At 60.1% G+C, this 18,953-nt stretch overlaps 1 protein-coding gene across 8 annotated transcripts in view; it reads right to left on the bottom strand.

Annotated features, from left to right (window-relative positions):
- ATP2B3 (ATPase plasma membrane Ca2+ transporting 3) overlaps positions 1-18,953 on the bottom strand; it is a 50,518-nt gene that overhangs the window by 2,802 nt on the left and 28,763 nt on the right. For 3 of the 8 annotated variants that reach the window (XM_038381528.2, XM_038381531.2, XM_038381529.2), the window contains 9 exons: positions 18,257-18,436; positions 17,891-17,978; positions 17,551-17,657; positions 17,035-17,226; positions 16,695-16,908; positions 16,314-16,525; positions 10,565-10,672; positions 9,646-9,828; positions 6,008-6,164 (listed from right to left, as the gene is read on the bottom strand). In XM_038381528.2, coding sequence (XP_038237456.1) covers positions 6,008-6,164; positions 9,646-9,828; positions 10,565-10,672; positions 16,314-16,525; positions 16,695-16,908; positions 17,035-17,226; positions 17,551-17,657; positions 17,891-17,978; positions 18,257-18,436 — 1,441 coding nt within the window. The remainder of the gene's footprint in view (positions 1-6,007; positions 6,165-9,645; positions 9,829-10,564; positions 10,673-16,313; positions 16,526-16,694; positions 16,909-17,034; positions 17,227-17,550; positions 17,658-17,890; positions 17,979-18,256; positions 18,437-18,953) is intronic. The other 5 variants (XM_038381526.2, XM_038381522.2, XM_038381523.2 and 2 more) reach the window with 3 other exon arrangements.

Below are 18,953 nucleotides of genomic sequence, written 5' to 3'. Positions count from 1 at the left end.
CCGTATCTCTCCTACCCCTCCCTCACACCGCTATCCGTCCTACCCCACATCCATCCATCCATCCCATAGACACCCCCGTCTCCATATCTCTCCTACCCCTCCCTCGCCCCGCTATCTGTCCTACCCCACATCCATCCATCCATCCCATAGACACCCCCGTCTCCGTATCTCTCCTACCCCTCCCTCGCCCCGCTATCCGTCCTACCCCACATACATCCATCCAATAGACACCCCCGTCTCCGTGTCTCTGCTACCCCTCCCTCGCCCCGCTATCCATCCTACCCCACATCCATCCATCCAATAGACACCCCCATCTCCGTGTCTCTCCTATCCCACCCTCGCCCCGCTATCTGTCCTACTCCACATCCATCCATCCATCCCATAGACACCCTCGTCTCTGTATCTCTCCTACCCCTTCCTCGCCCCGCTATCCGTCCTACCCCACATCCATCCATCCATCCCATAGACACCCCCGTCTCCGTATCTCTCCTACCCCTCCCTCGCCCCGCTATCCATCCTACCCCACATCCATCCATCCAATAGACACCTCCGTCTCCGTGTCTCTCCTATCCCACCCTCGCCCCGCTATCTGTCCTACCCCACATCCATCCATCCATCCCATAGACACCCCCGTCTCTGTATCTCTCCTACCCCTCCCTCGCCCCGCTATCCGTCCTACCCCACATCCATCCATCCATCCATCCCATAGACACCCCTGTCTCCGTATCTCTCCTACCCCTCCATCACCCCGCTATCCATCCTACCCCACATCCATCCATCCAATAGACACCCCCGTCTCCGTGTCTCTCCTATCCCACCTTCGCCCTGCTATCCGTCCTACCCCACATCCATCCACCCCTCCCAGAGACACCCCCGTCTCTGTATCTCTCCTACCCCCACCATCCCCCCACCATCCGTCCTACCCCACATCCATCCATCCCATAGACACCCCTATCTCTGTATCTATCTTACCCCATCCCTCCCCCCGTTATCTGTCCTACCCCACATCCATTTACCCCATCCATGTATCTATCTATCCTATCCCTTATCCATCCATGCCCCCTCTCCTACCGCTCCTCCAACAAGTCCACCCCTCCAGCTCCCTGGGTCCCATTCCTTTTCCCGCCCGGTACTCCCTGTGATGACCAGTCCCTGGCTCCTGTGCCAGACCAGCCTGGACGTGCCCCCCACAAGGAATACGAGAGCGCAGAGCCGGCAGCTAGCGCCCACAGGCCATAGACAGTTGCAGAGGGGATGGAGGGAGGGGAAATGGGGTGGGGGTGGAATGAGCATTGATCGAACAAAAAGAAAAAACAGCAACAGAAAAGTGGCAGAGCCTGTTGCCTGGGTTCACTGTGGCCCCCGGGCTGGGGAGGGAGGGGTGTTTACAGCCTCCCCACCCTGTGCTGGGCTCCTTGAACAGGCATTTAACCCCATCGCATCCTTCTGATTATGCCATAAAGAGCCAGACCCTCCCACTCAAAGGTCAATGGGCCACCGCCCCATGGAGTCAGTGGGGCCAGAGCCCCCCAGCTGGGGACAATGGGGCCATCACTCCCCCTCACATCCTTCTGATGATGCCATAAAGAGCCAGACCCCTGCCCCCCCCGGAGTCAGTGGGGCTAGGCCCCCCCAGCTGAGGTCAATGGGCCGTCGCTCCATGGAGTCAGTGGGGCCAGGCTCCCCCAGCTGTGGTCAATGGGGCCATCACTCCCCCTCGCATCCTTCTGATGATGCCATAAAGAGCCAGACCCCCGCCCCCCCCCTGGAGTCAGTGGGGCCAGGCCCCCCCAGCTGAGGTCAATGGGCCATCGCTCCAGGGAGTCAGTGGGGCCAGGCCCCCCCAGCTGAGGTCAGTGGGCCGTCGCTCCAGGGAGTCAGTGGGGCCAGAGCCGCAGCAGGGGTAAAGGACACCTTGCTATGGAGAGGCCACTTTACACCTCCCACTCCTCTTGTGGGGCAGGGGTTGCTCCATTTGGGAGCTGTTGCAACCATAGGAGGCATGGGGGGGTACGGGGGGCCCTGCACTTGTTTGGGGGCCATGCCCAACTCAGGACGGGGGCGTGATTGATTCCAGGGGAGGCCTGGATCAGGGCCCAAGGCAGGAGGAGTCGGGTCCTGGGGTGGGTCCCGTTAAGAGCCCCGTGCCGCTCGCATGTTACCTTCTGGGGCAGCCGATCCTCCCGCCTTGGCTCACCTGTTCTCCGGGGCTGTGCAGTGCATTGTGGGTAGGGTCTGCTCCCAGCCAGGGGATGGGGTGGGGGAGCCCCCCCCCGGGGAGACAGCACATGCTAGAGCGGGAAGAACCCCCCCCCCCGCACCCACACATCCAGCGTGCCCCAGCCCCTGCCGATTGCCATGGAGGTTGGAATTTGCAGGCAGAACAGGGCAGATTATTACGTGTCACTGAACCCCCCCCCCAACCCCACTGGGGCAGTGCAGCATCTTTGAAAACTAAGCAAGGGGAGGGGTCAGCTAGGAGAGACTCCCCCCTTCCTGGGAAAGGGGGGTGCACTCAAGGGTTGGGAGCCCATGAGTCAGAGTGTGTGTTGCGGGAATCGGGAGCCAGGACTCCGGGCTTCTCTCCCCAGCTCTGGGAGGAGCGTGGGAGTCCAGTGGTTACAGTGTGTGTGTAGGGGGAAGAGGCTGGGACTCTGGGTTCCACCTGCACCTCCGTCCCATTCTTCACTCTCAAGCTCCCTCTGTTTAATGTGGGCGGGGCTGCCCCGTCCTTTCCCTGAGCTCTTCGGGGAAGGGACAGCAGCAGGGGCCTGAACCCGGGCAGGGTCTGTGCCCCTCCTGGCCTGTTGGGGCCTTCCCCTGGGTGGGATGGGAGGCATCTGTGCTGTGCCCAGGTCCGACCAACCCTGTCAACCTCCCCAGACCGGCCTTTTCTTTGGCAGGATTGTAATCTAGCCAGCGCTGCCTTCAGCCTAGACCCCTCCCCAAGCCGTGCGCCATGCGGAGCCAGGTGTGACGCCAAGCAGAATGGGGCACCCCAGACGGGTAGAGCAGGAAGCCGACCCAGAAGACGGAGGGAAGGACAAAGGCTTCGCGCCGGGCCAGCCATGGGAGGACAGACAGACACGAGGCATGCGAGAGTGCAGTAAACGTTCGAGTATTCACGCCCATCCTTGCTGGATCTTAACAGGGAGCAGGGGGGCTCATGCCATCGGCTCCGTGTGTCCATCCATGCCACGCACCCCACCCCCAGAGGCCGCGAATTAAGAGATGCGGGGGGGGGGAATAAAGAGGCTGGGACAGCAAATAGAGTCCGGTAACCCCCCCCACACCCGGTTCTGGCTGGGGGGGGGGCGTGTCAGGATTGGGTCTCTGCGGAAACAAAAGGGGAGGGAGGAGGAAAGAGGCAGAGTGGGAGAAAAGGGGTGCAAAGGTGGGGTGAACGTGGGCAAGGAGGCAGGACCCATCTGTCCACTAGGTGGAGCAAAAAGCTGCCCCCCCCAAGTTTGTTGTTTCCTGCACGCCCCCACGGTTTGGGGCTGCGCGGTGCAACCCTGGCTCACAACAGCAGCTCAGAGGGAGGCTGGTTTGGGCGATTCAAGGCTCAGGACTCCGGGGTCCTAGCTCAGCCTGGCCGCTGTGTTGCCTCAGTTTCCTCCTCTGTCTATTCACCCCGTGAGCTCTTCGGGGCAGGGACTGTGTACACACAGCACCCAGTGTGACGGGCCCCCTATCTGGGTCAGGATGGGGGGTGTCTCTACAGTGTCCAGTGTGACAGGGGCCCCTGACCTCAGTTGGGGGGGCAGGGTCTGTGCAGCTGCAGCCCCAAAGAATGGCATTTAGGGGAGGGCAGCTAAGGGCCTCCCCTCATTGGCCCCCCCATCGCTACGATGTCAAATTGGTGTGAGCAGCCCGGGTTTGGCGGGGATCTCGAACACCCTGGCAGTGAGCAGAAAGCAAAGTCAGGGATGGGATGGGGGTGGTCAGGGCAGGGAAGGGGGGAAATGAGAGGTGTGATTGAAAGACAGCCCCCCCCCAACACTCAAAAAGCACCAGACTCCTGGCAGCCAGACAAGTGGCTCCGTCCCGGCTCCTCGTGGCAGCTGGAAAGGGGGGGAAAACGGGGGTTGACATGGGAGGATAGGGGGGAAGGCAGGAATGGGGGGAGCATCTGGGGTTCATTTCAGGCTGTGGGTGGTGACAGTTTTGAAATTGGGGGGGGGGGAATCCCGGGAGGGAGGGGGGGCAGCTTGCTCATGGGTTTGTATTTGTGTAGGGTTAGGGTTTTTTTTTTTTTTGCACACCGTAAGGTGGCAGCTCCCCCCTGCCCTCCCCGATATGGAGTTTCCCAGTCTGGGAAATGGAGCCAATGACCCTGTCTTTGTTTGTTCAGGGGGTGAGCTCTCGAGGGCAGGGGCCGTTCAGCGTCCTGTACGACAGGGGCCCCCATTCTTGGCCACGAGGGGTTGGTGCCGCTCCTGGTGCGACAGGGACCCCGTTGTGCAAGGTGCTGCATGTGCACCTGGGAGAGCTCCCAGTCTGAACCCCGTGACCGTGGCCAACCTCAATCCCCACCCGGATTGACCCCACTGTGTTTACGAAGGGCTGGATCTGAAATCAACGTTGCTTTGAGCCCAGCCCTGCTTGGAAGGGGACAGGGGGACATTACAGCCAGGTTCCCTCCCTGATCCCCACCCCCCTCTTGTATTCTGGAGGGGCCAGGGCAGGGGAAGGGTTCATATTCGGTTTCCAATCGCTCCTGAAATGATCCTGCCAGGCCGCCCGGCCGCTGATCAGTTCCTAAAAGAAACACAGCCTTTGTCAAGACCCCACTGGGCGCCGGCAGAGGGGAGGTGGGGGTGCTGGTAGGAGGGATGCGTGGTGGGGGGGCAGAGGCGAACAAGACACAGAGCTGTGTGGAGAGAAAAAGCAGCTAGAGATCGAGATCGGAAAAAAAGCATCGACAGCAAAAAGTCGGGCGGGCTCATACTCGAAGGCTTACCCTGCAGGGAACGGGGCGCCGGAAGCGAAAGGATGACATGGAACCACATGAGAAGAAGGCACCAAGAGTCCGTCCCTACCCGGCCGGAGCAAACCCCACAGCCCCCTTACTTGGCCTGGAGGTATTTTTGTCACCCAGGACGCCGGGTTTCCACCCCGGGGAAGGGAGCGACGGTCACCGCTTACCTCGCGGCCTAGGCTTGTCACCATGCACTTCTTAGAGGAGGAAAAAGGAAGTTTACTGGGGGAGGGAGCGCAGCAGATTTTCAGGGAGGCTGGGGGAGAGGGGGGCTGAGCGGCCCATGCAGGTCCATCTAGCCCAGTATCCTGCCTGCCCCGTCTCAGAGGAGGAATAGAGACCACCCCCAATGTTAACCCTCTCCCCTGCCCGTCTGAGTGTGCCCCCTGGCTAATGTAGCCCCACAGGAAACAGAAATTCCTGATCTGATTTCTCTAACCCAGCCATGCCCCAGTAGCCCATCAACAAGCTTGGCTCACGCGAAGGGAGTCCCTCCAGATTCACACCAAATCAGAATTTGATTCCACTGTTCATTCATGGGTGCGTTCGGTGGTGGAATCTGGCCTGTTTGAGGGTCTGCAAGGGGCCAGGGCAGCATGGAGGTCTCTGACCTCTCCCCATTCCCAAACGGGCATGCACAGAAACAAGGAGAAAAGGAGACAGACCCAAACCCTGACTGCAAATGGGGCCAGATCCCCAGCTGAACGGGGATGCAGCTGGGGAAGCCGCCCCGGAAGGAAAGAAAAGGGAACCAATAAAGGGGTGGGGGGCGGGTGTTTGAATCAACCGGCTAAAGGTGAAAGAGAGAAAGTGACCGTATGGCTTTAGGAATGGAAATCCGGCTTGCCTGAGGTCAGACAGAGAGCAGAGAGAGAACTGAAAATAGATAGGAGACCAACAGTGAGCATGGGGGGGCTGGGGCGGTGGGCGGAATGGGGGGGCCATAGGAGAAGGAGGGAGACGTTAAATCTGCCTTTTTTTGTTGTTCAACAGCACACAAGCAGTAAGAGCAAAACGGTGACTCACTCCCGATGGTGGCAGAAGTGGGATTGCCAGCGGAGAGAATTACGTGAGTAGGGGTAGAAAGATTGGTTACTTCGTGCAGCTGGCTGAGGACCGAGGAGCGGCGCCGCACAGCCCCCTGAAAGGAGCCGCTTCTCTTGAAGGTGCTAACTACTTCCATCTACGAGAGAGAAAACGAGACACACAGAGACGTCGTCCACGGTTGGCACTGGGCGTCGGCAGGGGAGGCGGTGGCTGCAGAGATCTGGGGACTTTGGAGGGAGGACTTTAAAAAAAAGAAGCCCAGGTTGGCTGCTGGGGTCGGGGGGAATCTCGGCTTGGGGTCAAAACAACGAACCCGTCTCGAATCAGCTTGTGGTGGTGGAGAAACGCCTTGGGGCACCCACCAGGGGCTTGGGAAGCAGCCCCGTTTTCAAGCCACACTGATGATTTTGGAGGGGTTCCCCCTCCCCCAAGCTATGGCTGGAGCTGAGGAGGCTGGGTAAATGGGGGGGATGGGGGGGGCTAGATGGAAATCGGCCTCGCTCCATTGACGGCAGCTGGCTTGTGTGGAGGTTCCTGCTGGCTAAGGGACCGTGGGACCATCTGTCTGACCCGGCCACAGGGTGGCCCTGGATCAGTTCCCGGCCGAACCAGAGCAGGCTTGGAAGAGAAACGTCCCGTCGTGATTTACACTGCACCTGTGAAGGAGAATCCACCACGACCCCGGCAGAAACTGTCCCAGGAGCTAACTCCCCTTGGCCTTAAACATCGGCCCCTTCGTCCCAGCCTAAACAAGTCTGGTTCGACCTGCGGCTGCTGGCTCATGGGGTACCCCATGTCTGCTCCCCGGGGAGGGCTGGGATCCACTCACCCCTCAGCCTCAGGACCGGCCTTAGGGCTGTGCCCCTCAGGCGGCTGCCTGTGGTGCGGGGGGGCACCGTGCGGCTGCCAGGGTAGGGTCAGAAAGTGTTGCTGGCTGGAAGGGGAGAGCTGCACGGGGGGGAGGGGGGCAGATTTCTCACTGCTCCCTCCCAATGGAGATCAACTTACTCCTCAGGCTCCTCTGGGCCTAACCCTTCCATCGGCCCCATGGCTCCGCTCGGAGCTGCTCCCACTGATCACCCCGGTGCTGGAGGCAGGATCCAGCAGTGGCGCACCAGGGCCACATCCAGAGGGAAAGTCACCTACCCCCAGGTCTCGTTGGCCCTTTGGCCCCACAGATTATCTGCCCCGCCCCAAGTCCTTTGCTGAGTCCTGGCTTCCCAGGATTGAATTTGAATTGGTTTGGAAACGGATGCGCTCCAACTTGTATGGACACGCCGATTTCAAATCAAGATCCCTGTCCGATTCCTTAAATCAACTTCTGCTAAACCAGATTGAGTGCATCCACATGGATTGCAACTAAATCAGTTTAAATCCATCCCTTAGAGGGCGCGGCTGCATCTTTCAAAGGAGCGATGGCCGATTGACACCAGCTGGTTCTGGGAGCCAGGACTCCTGGGTTCTCTCCCAGCTCGGAGCAGTCAGAGCAGGGGGGCTGGGAACAGGAGAGCTGGGTGCGTGCAGGGATGCAAAGATGAGCAGCTCTCTGTCCAAGCCACCATAAGCAGGGTTCTGTCCCTCATGTTAAGAAAGGGAAGGAAACGAGTTACAAGCCGCCACGTCCCTCCAAGAGATGCTGGCTGCAATCAGAAAGCAGGTTAGTAACTGTGGTCCTCTCCCCTCTAGCATGGCATTCTGCCTCGCTGCTTCAGGATGCCCTCGTAGGAGCTTATGGCCGCCCAGCCCTTGGGAGAAACATCGTCTGATCCCGTGATTGTCGGAGGTTGGTTTATACCCTCCCCAACGCTCAGTTAGTTCCTCAGACCGCCCAGAGCTGGGCCCAGAATGGGAGCTAGGGATTTCTCTCTCTGTAGAAAAGTTCCATTCACCTTTCCCCCCGTTTTCCACAACACTGTCCTGGGAAAATGTCAACTTCTCCTAGTTTTTTAAAAAAAGGGGATTGGTAGAAAAATAAATTTTTCAGCCCCTATTTCAAAACCCGTTCACTTTGATGACTGAACCCTGGATCATTTCGGCAATACACTTCGGAGTATTTTTGGTTGGGCTGAAGATGACCCCAAACTGTGTATTTTGGGCCCAAAACTCTATTTTAGGTGAAAAACCCCCCAATTATTTTCATCCCCTCCCCTCAGAGAGAGAATTTTTGGTTGAAAACTTCTGAAAACTGGATATTTTTGACACAAAATGGCCAAAACCCAATGTTTTTGACCGAAAACTGCAGTTTTTGGTCTGAAAACCAGTTACCAGAATTTGCCCAAACCAGAAAGTGTCTGACCAACCCCACATGTGGCCCTAAGTGGTGTAAACCTGGCTGAAAACTGCCTTGTTTCACTCCAGCATTGAGTACTTTGGGCCCAAAATCTGAACATTTCTCAGGCCAGAACGATTCTTTGCCCCAGCAACCAAACACTTTGAATATTTCCAGCTGAAACCTTCGGGGCCCCCTCCCAACGAAATCCTTGTTTTGTAGACAACGCTGGAGGAATCATCAACCAGGTCCGGTCACTGATATTCCTCGGGTCTCTCTGATCACATCTGCTGAGCTTCTGCCGGGGGAATTCCTCCCAGCAGCCAGACAAGGATGCCCGGGGATGGCCCCAGAGTGAATTGAGCTGTCACCCCCTTAAGAACTGGCACCTTATAGCCAGCCACAGCCAGTCCAGCTACCTCTCCCGCATCCTATGGGGGATGATGGCGACATTTCCCAAAATAACCTTAACTCTGCCCACTCCTCATCTTGAAGGGCACCCCCCCATACCCTGGGGTCAGAGATACATGATGGAGAGCACTGGGCTCAGGAGAGAGCCATGCAGGGGGCAGAGTTAAGGTTGGGGGCAGGGGAATTCACATCTCCCATCCGGGGCTCATTCGGCTACAGGGCCAGGGCTGAAATCCATCCCCTAGGATATAAGATCCGTGCAGAGCCCTGCTAGGGGGCACTATGGAACTACATGTAAATGATGGGTTGGAGATAAACTCTCTGGGCAGAGGGAGGGTCAAATGACAGCAAAAACCCTGGGGTCCTGGCTCCTCACATGCCATGCCTGAGTTTGCAGAGAGCCTGACCCAATCACTCTGAGAAGGGGGGAGCTGCCCCATTCATCTCACTAGGGTGCGAACTCTGATGCCCAATGTCCGTACCCACAGCAAGTTAGAGGGGGCAGGTTATGAACTGAGTGACAAGAAACATCCCATTCTGGTATCCTGAGTGGCTTAGGAGATGCCCTCCCACCCACCTATGGATAATACCATGGGTGCCCATTTACCCCCAGATCAGACTCAGGACATCTGGGTCTCCTATTCGTTTGAGCAGGAATTGAAGGCAGAAACAACAGGGCCATGAGCCAAGTGGCTACCGGATCCCCTGCTCAGGGCTAGGAGATTCCTGGCTGTCTCTCTCCTCCTGTCATATGTAGGCACAAAAGCAAAAAGGGGAGTGGGGAAGGGAGGTGAGCGAGCTTGTTGACACATTGGTGGGGTAAGTGGGATCCCAGATTCCCCAGTCCAGGCACGAGTGTGAAGGGGCGTGGAGGGGAGGTCAGAAAGGGAGGCGGATTAATGCATTGGTGGGGGCAGTGGGATACCCAGGGACCTACCTGGGTCTGGATGCGGTTAAGGCCGCGGAACCAGAGGATCTGGCCACGGCGCAGCTCCCGCTCGGCATGGTCTATCTCCTCCTCGTCCTCTGCCATCTCCTCATCCGTGATGTCGTCCTTGCCGGGCCCATGCCCTGCCTCCTTCAGGCATTTCAGGTGGCTGGTGGGGATGGTGGCGATCAGCTGCAGGGGAAATCAGAGAAGGGGTTAAACCCGCCCTCAGCGCACACAGAACCCTGAACCCCCCACAATCACCGCCCTGGAACTGGGGAGAGAACCCCGGAGTCCTGGCTCCTAAGCTCTGTCCATCCAACTCTGGGTGACATCTATGACTCCAGTGAGCCCCCCTCGAGGGCTCACAGCCTATTTAAAGTCTCAGGATGGGAGGGTTCTGCTCTGCTGCTGGGGAGTCACTAAACAGAGAAATGGGTGCCCAGACGCCTGGGTTCCCTCCCCAGCTCAGGGGTGTGTGTGTGTGTGTCTGGTGGTTAGAATAGGGGAGGCCGGGAACCAGGACTCCTGGGTTCTCTCCCCAGCTGGCGGGGAGGGGGGGGTCTGGTGGTTAGAGTAGGGGAGGCTGGGAACTAGGACTCCTGGGTTCTCTCTCCAGCTGAGGGTGGGGTGGGGAGGGGTTGGTGTTCAGAGTCGGGGAGCGGTGCCAGGAGCCAGGATGCCTGGGTTCTCTGCCTAGCTGTGGAAGGAAGTGGGGGCTGGTGGGTGAGAGCAGGTAGGATAGGCACCCAGGACTCCTGGGTTCCCACCCCAGTTCTGGGAGGGGGCTTGGGGCATCAGAGCAGGGGAGGGGAGGCTGGGGGTTGGGGGGGAGGTGGGGTCGGGGCGTCAGAGCGGGGGAGGGGAGGCTGAGGGTTTTGGGGGAGGCGGGGTCAGAGCGGGGTCCAGTCAGAGGAGGGGGTCTCACCTGTCCCCACACGAGCTCGCCGACCCCTACGAAGAGGCACCAGAGCCATTGCTCGGCGTCGAGAGGTGAGCAGCTGAACGGCTTCCCCCCGAACTGCACGATGACGATCTGCAGGGAAAGGAAATGGGGCTGAGCTGCAGGGCAGCCTGGGACAGCTGGGCCGAGCCTCAGGCAGGGTCCGTGCAGTGCCCGGCGTGGCTGCGCTCTGGGTTGGGGGGCAGGGTCTGTGCAGTGCCTGGTGCGGCTGCGCTCTGGGTCAGGGGGGCACGGTCTGTGCACTGGATCGGGGGGGGCCATACTCTGGGTTGCGGGGCAGGGTCCGTGCAGCGGGTCGGGGGGGCCACGCTTGGGGTTGGGGGGGTAGGGTCCATGCAGCGGGTTGGGGGGGCCACACTTTGGGTTGGGGGGGCAGGGTCTGTGCAGCGGGTCAGGGGGGGCCACACTCGGGGTCGGGGATAGGGTCCGTGCAGCGGGTTGGGGGGGGGCCATGCTCTGGGTTGGGGGTCAGGGTCCATGTAGCGGGTCGGGGGGACAGCCTGTGCAGTGCCTGGCGCAGCCACGCTCTGGGTCTGGGGGGGGGCAAGGTCCGTGCAGTGGATGGGGGGGGCCGCGCTCTGGGTTGGGGGGATCAGAGTCCGTGCAGCGGGTCGGGGGGCAGGGTCTGTGTAGCGCCCGGCACGGCAACGCTCTGGATTGGGGGGGCAGCGTCTGTGCAGTGGGTCGGGGGGCTGTGCTCTGGGTTGGGGGGGATCAGGGTCCATGCAGCGCCTGGCGCGGCTGCACTCCAGCTCAGGAGGGGCAGGGTCCGTGCAGTGGCTTTGGGGGGGCCGCGCTCCAGCTCGGGGGGGCAGGGTCTGTGCAACGGCTTGGGGGGGAGGGTGTGATGAAGCGGAACTGTTCTTATTGTTTCCTCTAAATATTGTGGGGGTGCCTCAGTTTCCCTGATACAGTTCTTAAGTATCTAGGTGGTGGGAGAAGAGTGTATGATCGTTGCAGAGCCCTAGAGGGCAGGTGGTGCAGGGGTCTGGACCCAGAGAATGGCCGACACCCTGTTTCCTGGCACCTGATGGCCTGGGCCCTTCCCCCTGCAAGGTGAGAGCTAAAGGGCTGGAGAACAAAGGGATCCGGTGACCTCCTGGCCCAGGAAAGGGACAAAGTCCAGAGGAGGGGGGCTGGCAGGAGTCAGCTTGGGGCTGGCTGGGGATGAGAAGTGAAGTGCAGACATGGTTGTCTGGCTCACTGCCCCCCAAAATGGACCCAGCTGAGGGGGTCCTGTCTCTGCACCTACAAGCTCTGTTAGACCATCTTCCTGTCATCTAATAAACCTCTGTTTTATTGGCTGGCTGAGAGTCACATCTGACTGTGAAATTGGGGTGCAGGACCCTCTGGCTTCCCCAGGCATAGGGGACCTTCCAGGGGTGAGCGGGGATAGACCCCGGGGTGCCAGTTCCGCAGGGACCCTCGAGACTAAATTGCTGCCCCCGGTTAAGAAGAGGGGGGATGTGGATGCCACCTCACTGCCTTGGAGCAGGCTGGCGATTTGAACGAGGGGGACCCTGCGGAACAGCCCCAGTGTTTAGCTCCCTTGCTAGGTCCCAAGGCCATAGACTCCGTCAGCCAGATGGGTGGGGAGGTGGACAGGCTCCCACTCCTGACCCCAACCTATATGTCTGTGTGGAGTTTCCTGGGGTCAGGCCCCTCGGACCCCCAGTGGGAGTGGAAGCTGATGGTCAAGGGGGAGACATTCCTGGGGTGGCGAGATCCTGGGACAGAGAGAACTGTGGTCAGGCCCCGGATGGTGCAGCCCCACCAGATGCCGGGGGGCTGTGTGAGCTGGGTGAGGGTCCCAGGGATGAAGCCCCTCACCCTGCCTATGGCCCAGATCCCTGTGCAGGAGGGGTGGGGCTGGCTGGTCGTTGGGGTTCTCCAGGATAGCAGCTGTGAGACCCTGTTGGGGGATGACTGTGTCTCTTTGGGACAGGATCCAGCCCCTGCTCCTGTAACGGCCAAGGGTTTGAATTTGAATCTAGGGAACCAATCGGCGGAGAGGGAAATGGTTGGTGAAAATGCAGGTGACCTGGCTGGCAGCGGGGAGGAGCTGCTAGGCTCAGGAAACCTGCCTGCCTGTAACCAGACCCCTGGGGCTGGGTGGGACAGAGAGATGCTCCCCGCTCCCTTGCACACTGGAGAGGGGGCTCAGGCTGGCTCTGATGTTGTAAGGAGAGCAGAGAGCTCGCTGCCTACCCCACTGGGACAGCAAGGGCAGGGCTGAGCAAGGGGGGAGCTGAGATCCCAGCTGACAGGGGGACCCACAGGCAGGGCAGGTCGGCTGCCAACCAGGTTTGCCTTGTCCAGAGGTGCTGCTGGGAAGTGATCCCACGGCAGGGAGGGAGCGACCAGGGACAGGGCTCAGCGGGGCTGTGACCCCAGGCTCAGCCAGCGAGAGGGGAGACTGGGGAGCTGAATCTGCAGAGCAGAACAGCTGGGTAGTTAATGTCTCGAGAGTGCAGGGGATGGCAGGTCTATTCTCATCTCTAGGCACTTTGGATAGGACTTGTCGTCTCTCAGTGAATATAACATCTAGTTCCTTGTGGAAGCAGAGGTTGGTAAGGGAAGGACAAGAACTTTGAGAGCACAGCTTGTAAAAGGGAACCTGAGAAGGGTAACTGCGATTTGCTGGAAGTAGCTCAGGGTAGTGAGAAGAGCAGCAGTTTATCTGTGGGGAGTGGCAAGGTGCTTGGTAAGGAAAGTCTGGATGAGCCTAGGCAGCCATGTGAGCTGTGGCTGTGTCTAGTCAGCAGGGTGGGAAGGCCAGGAGAGTGGCAGATGAGTGTCCCTGGACCTTACCTGTTAACTGGGTGGAGAAGTGGGACAGGGAAGGAAACGTGCCTGTGTCTGTCAGGGGTATTGACTTGCCTGTGGAGGGAGCTACCCCGGTCTCCAAGTAGTGAACAGCCCTGTGTGCTGGGACCAGGGGAATGAGATCCCGAGCTGGGTGTCTGGGAAAGGAGAAAGTGTCTCCGGCTCTTCTTTGTCTGTGGAGCAGACAGAAGGGGCCTTTCAGCCTGGGATGGTGGAAAATAGTGCAGTTGTCTCAGAGTTGGTTCTGGATTCAGCTAAAGCCCAGGAAGGGAATGGCCCTAAGTTTGTGTCTGCTCGGGAGAATGGCCCTGTAACTAGGTTGCATCCAGTTAGTGTCTATGTAAAATCCCAGAGCCCAGACAATTCTGGTGCTTGTATTTTGCCTGTTGCTAGTGTGTTGTTGGGAAAGGGTGTCACAACTCTGTCTAATCAGGGTGAGATCCTAGCCAGGGCACAAGGAGAGCAGAGAGGTGATTTTATTGTGTTACCTTCTGAGGGTGTGGAAACCTGTAGCAAGAAGGAAAAGATTCCTGAACTTGTGTGTGGCAAAGGGAAGGAGAAGGCTTCTAACCTTTTATCTAGGAAGTCTGTCAGTTTGCCCGAAAGGGGATGGTGTAGGAATCCGCCTGATGGGCCAGAGGTAATTCTGGATGTAAATGAGACCCAGAAAGAGTCTGTTGTTGCTCAGGAAAGTGTTCCTCTAGAGCAAGCCCTAGGTAAAGAGGGTAAGGGCAGAATTTCTGTGAAGGGTGAATTGTTGCATAGAAAAGCCCCTAGGGAAAGGAATCCTCATGGTCATTTTTGCAAGCAGTTTACTGCAACTGAAGGGTGTGAAAGTGATTTAATCAAGAAAGTTTCAGTTCCTAACAGCCAGAAATTTTCTGTTGTGAATGAAGCCACTGACTTTCCTGTTGAAAGATCTAGTGTGGATAGCTTTGAGAAGGTCTCAGATGGAGTGAAAGCTGTTAAGAAAGTTAAACCGTCCTATAACCAAGTGGCTGTGTTTGGCCAGATTGTTGGGGAGACACGGTTGTTGAGAAAGGGATGTCTCCATGCTGGTTCTGTAAGTGAACAGTCTGTGTGGCCCAGGTCAAGATGGGGGCTCTTAACCAAGAGAGCCCAATTGCAGGCCTCCAGACTGGAGAGCTGGGAGAAGACCCGATCCCAATTTGACCCCCGGGGGTTTTGGGGTGGCAAAAGGGCACGGGTCGCATAAACCTTCCCATATGCGGCATGCGAGTGCTATCGACCACCCCCGACCTAAGGGAGGGTGTGAAACTGGAAGGGCCTGGTGTAACTCCCACCAAGGAACGGGAGAGATGCTGGGGCATCCATGGGAACGTTGGTGGCTTTGAACTTCCCCAAGTCACTGGCTAAAGTGACCCTCCTCAGTTCGGTCTCAAAGGGGGGAGAGATGTGACGAAGCGGGACTGTTCTTAATGTTTCCTCTGAATAGTGTGGGGGTGCCTCAGTTTCCCCGATGCAGTTCTTAAGTATCTAGGGGGTGGGATGGGGGTGTATGGTCGTTGCAGAGCCCTAGAGGGCAGGTGGGTGCAAGGGTCTGGACACAGAGAATGGCCGACACCCTGTTTCCTGGCACCTGACGGCCTGGGCCCTTCCCCCTGCAAGGTGAGAGCTAAAGGGTTGGAGAACAAAGGAATCCGGTGGCCTCCTCACCTGGGACAGGGACAAAGCCCAGAGGAGGAGGGGCTGGAGAGAGTTTCAGTTTGGGGCTGGCTGGGGACATGGAGTGAAGTGCTGACGGGGTTGTCTGGCTCACTGCTCCCCAAAATGGACCCAGCTGAGGGGTCCTGGTCTCTGCACCTATAAGCTCTGTTTTAGACCATGTTCCTGTCGTCTAATAAATCTTCTGTTTCCCCGGCTGGCTGAGAGTCCCGTCTGACTGCAGAGTTGGGGGGCAGGACCCTCTGGCCCCCCCAGGACCCCGCCTGGGCGGACTCACTGTGGGAAGTGCACAGAGGGGCAGAGGATGCTGGATGCTCCGGGGTCAGACCCCAGAAGGTGGAAGCCGGGGGAGCTGTGTGTCCTGCAGACAGGCTGCTCCCCGAGAGGAGACTCCCCCAGAGTCCTGCCTGGCTTCATGGGGAGCAGATCCAGAGCATCGCCTGGGGACTCCGTGACACAGGGTCCGGGTCGGGGGGGCAGTGCTCTGGGTCTGGGGAATCAGGGTCCGTGCAACACCTGGCGCGGCCGCGTTCCAGTTCAGGGGGGGCAGGGTCTGTGCAGCGGCTCGGGGGAGCCGTGCTTTGGTTCGGGACGGAGGTCAGGGTCCGGGTCTGGGCGGGGGGTCAGGGTGTGATGCAGCAGGGAGCAGGGAGTGTTGACCTGGGAATGTGGCAGGGGAGTTTCACAGGGTCTGTGCAGCGGCTCGGGGGGGCCGCGCTCTGGATTGCGGGGTCAGGGTCCATGCAGCGCCTGGCGCAGCCACGCTCCGGCTCAGGGGGGTCAGGGTCCGTGCAGCGGCTCGGAGGGGCCGCGCTCTGGGTCGGGGGGCTCAGGGTCCGTGAAGCGCCTGGCACGGCTGCGCTCCAGCTCAGGGGGAGCAGGGACCGTGCAGCGGCTCGGGGGGACCGCACTCTGGGTCGGGGGGGTCAGGGTCTGGGTCAGGGGGAGTCAGGGTCCGTGCAGCAGCTCAGGGGGGCCGTGCTCTGGGTCGGGAGGGGGGTCAGGGTCCATGCAGCGCCTGGCACAGCCACGCTCCAGCTTGGGGGGGCAGGGTCCTTGCAGCGCCTGGCGCAGCCGCGCTCCGGCTCAGGGGGGGCAGGGTCCATGCAGCGGCTCGGGGGGGCCGTGCTCTGGTATGGGGGGGGTCAGGGTCCATGCAGCGGCTCAGGGGGGTCAGGCTCTGCCCAGCCCCCCAGGGCACCTGGATGGCGAAGGTGCCCAGCACTATGGCGCAGAAGATGGGGTTCCCGGAGACGCCCTGGAAGACGTTGCGCTCGCCGTGGATCTTGCGGGCGTTCACCTCGTTGAACAGCTGCATCAGGACGAAGGTGTTGAAGATGATGGTGTAATGCTCCGACGGAGGTGCGTGCAGGGGGGCGTTCCGCCCGCTGTCGATATCGAAGAAAATCTCCCCTGGGGGAGGGCAGGGCGGGGCGTCAGGGGCAGACACAGAGACCCCTGCTTCCCCGCCAGCCCAGGGCAGACCCGACCCCACCGGCCTGTCTGACCCGCCTTCCCCCTGCACAGGGGCCCATCTACCCCGGCCTCCCGCCGCCCACCTGGCCCGGCCCCGGGCGCCTACCCGCGAAAAGCAGGGTGAAGATGATGCTGAGCTGGTAGACGCCATGGCCCACGATGTTCTTCATCATGGTGCGGGAGATGAGGGGTTTGTCGCGCCCGTAGGGCTTGCGAAGCAGCAGCGACTCGGTGGGCGGCTCGGTGGCCAGCGCCAGGGAGGCGAAGGTGTCCATGATGAGATTGACCCACAGCATCTGCACTGCCTTGAGCGGGGAGTCCTGGAGGGAGGTGGGGGCGGGGTCAGCGCACGGAGGGGCGGAGCCAGCACAGGGAGGGGGCGGGGCATCCCTCTGCACCCGCCACCCTCCTCCCTCCCTCCCTCCCTCCCGCGCCCCCCGCCCCACCTGGGTGATGCAGGCGCCGGTGAAGGCCACCACCACGGCCACCACGTTGACGGTGAGCTGGAATTGCAGGAACTTGGAGATGCTGTCATAGACGTTGCGGCCCCACATCACCGCCTTGACGATGCTGGAGAAGTTGTCGTCAGTCAGGATGATGTCCGAGGCCTCCTTGGCGACGTCGGTGCCGGCGATGCCCTGCGGGGGGGCACAGTAGGGTCACGGGGGGGGCAGTGGCCCAGTTCCCCCCACCCACCACCCAGCAAGGGCAGGGCCGGGAGCTCGGCCCCTCACACCCGCCCGAGACGGACAAGAGGCCGGGAACACCAGAGGGGGGTGTTTGCATGGGGATGGATGGGCAAGTGCAGCAATGCATTGTGGGAAATCCCCTTTCTGGGGCGGGGGCAGTTTGGGGGGAGGCCCAGCTGCACCCCTTGGGACTTCAGACGCCAGACAGGGCCAGGCAGATGGAGGGGGCTTGAAGGGGGCATGGGGCTGGGGGGGCCCTGCGGGGCATCTCACCATAGCAAAGCCGACGTCGGCCTTCTTGAGCGCTGGCCCATCGTTCGTGCCGTCCCCCGTCACGGCCACGACCTGCCGCTGCTCCCCGATGGTGCTGTCGATGATGCCTGCCAGGGACGGGGGGCTCAGCTGGGGGTGGGAGCCCCTACAACCCACCCCCTTCCTCCTCCCCCACCAGCTCCCCACCCTGCATAGGCCCCATGAGCACCCCTCTCCCGTGACCTCATCTCTGCTCCCCATCCTCACCCCACACCCTGTCCCCTCCCGCCACACCCCCAAAGCCCCCTCCCCCATCCCCCCCACATGCCTGCCTGGGAGGTGGGGAGGAGGGGATCTGTACCTTTCACCAGGGTGTGTTTATCAGTGGGGGACGATCGGGCCAGGACCCTCAGCTTGGGCCAGATCTTATCCAGTCGCTCCTGCTCAATCTGGGGGGGAGGGGACACAGCTGGAGACAGCAGCTCGTGGTGGGGGAGCCCCCCATAGGACCATCCCTCAACAGGACCACCGCCCCCCAGCCTGGGACAACCCCCCAACCCCAAAGTATGAACCCTCCCCTAGAGCAGCAGCACTAGTAGGGCTGTTATCCCCCCTTGGGACCAGCGGCGGGAGTAGGGCCGTTATCCCCCCTTGGGGCCGGCGGTGGGAGTAGGGCTGTTATCCCCCCTGGGGGCCGGCAGCGCTAGTGGGGCCGTTATCCCCGTACCTCTCCCTTCTCGTTGCGGATGCGCCGGTTGAAGTCCTTCCCCTCCAGGCACAGGAAGTCCTCCCCAGGCTGGAGGATCCCGCACTTGGCGGCAATGGCCCGGGCTGTGTTGATGTTGTCACCCGTCACCATCCGGACAGTGATCCCGGCCTTCTGGCATTTGCAGATGGCCTCGGGGACCTGGGGTGGGGCAACGGGACCGGATGGAACCCAGGAGTCCTGACACCTCTCTAACCCCCGTCCCCTCCCAGAGCCGGGGAGAGAACCCAGGAGTCCTGGCTCCCAGCCCCCCTGCTCTGACCCACTGTGACATTTTGGACACAAACGGGGAGCATATAGATCATTGTTGCAATCACAGTCATAAAGTGGCACCAAATCTTGTACAAAGACGGTCCAGTGAGGTGTCTCGAGGAGGCGGTGAGTTGCTGGGCAGGATGTTCTGCCTGCGTGTGTCCCGGCTTTGTCGTTGACGGGCTCTGTACTGGTGCCTCACTGCGTTTTGATTCTAAGGCCTCAGTGAAGCACCTGGTCAGAAAGGACTTTTCTCAGTAAGGGCCCAATCAAGAAACACTTCACGGACAATGGACCTTGGGAGACTCGTATGTGCACCATGGCGGCTGCCTGCAAACTGACTCATGCCTGGACATGCGACTCCAAACTCCATCTTGCTGCTGTGATTTTCCACAGTAAGAACGGA

Source organism: Dermochelys coriacea, chromosome 23 (genome assembly GCF_009764565.3).
Source record: "Dermochelys coriacea isolate rDerCor1 chromosome 23, rDerCor1.pri.v4, whole genome shotgun sequence".
NCBI lineage: Eukaryota > Metazoa > Chordata > Testudines > Dermochelyidae > Dermochelys > Dermochelys coriacea.
The sequence above is the reverse complement of the archived record's forward strand: the minus strand, read 5'-3'. Positions and strand labels throughout refer to the sequence as shown.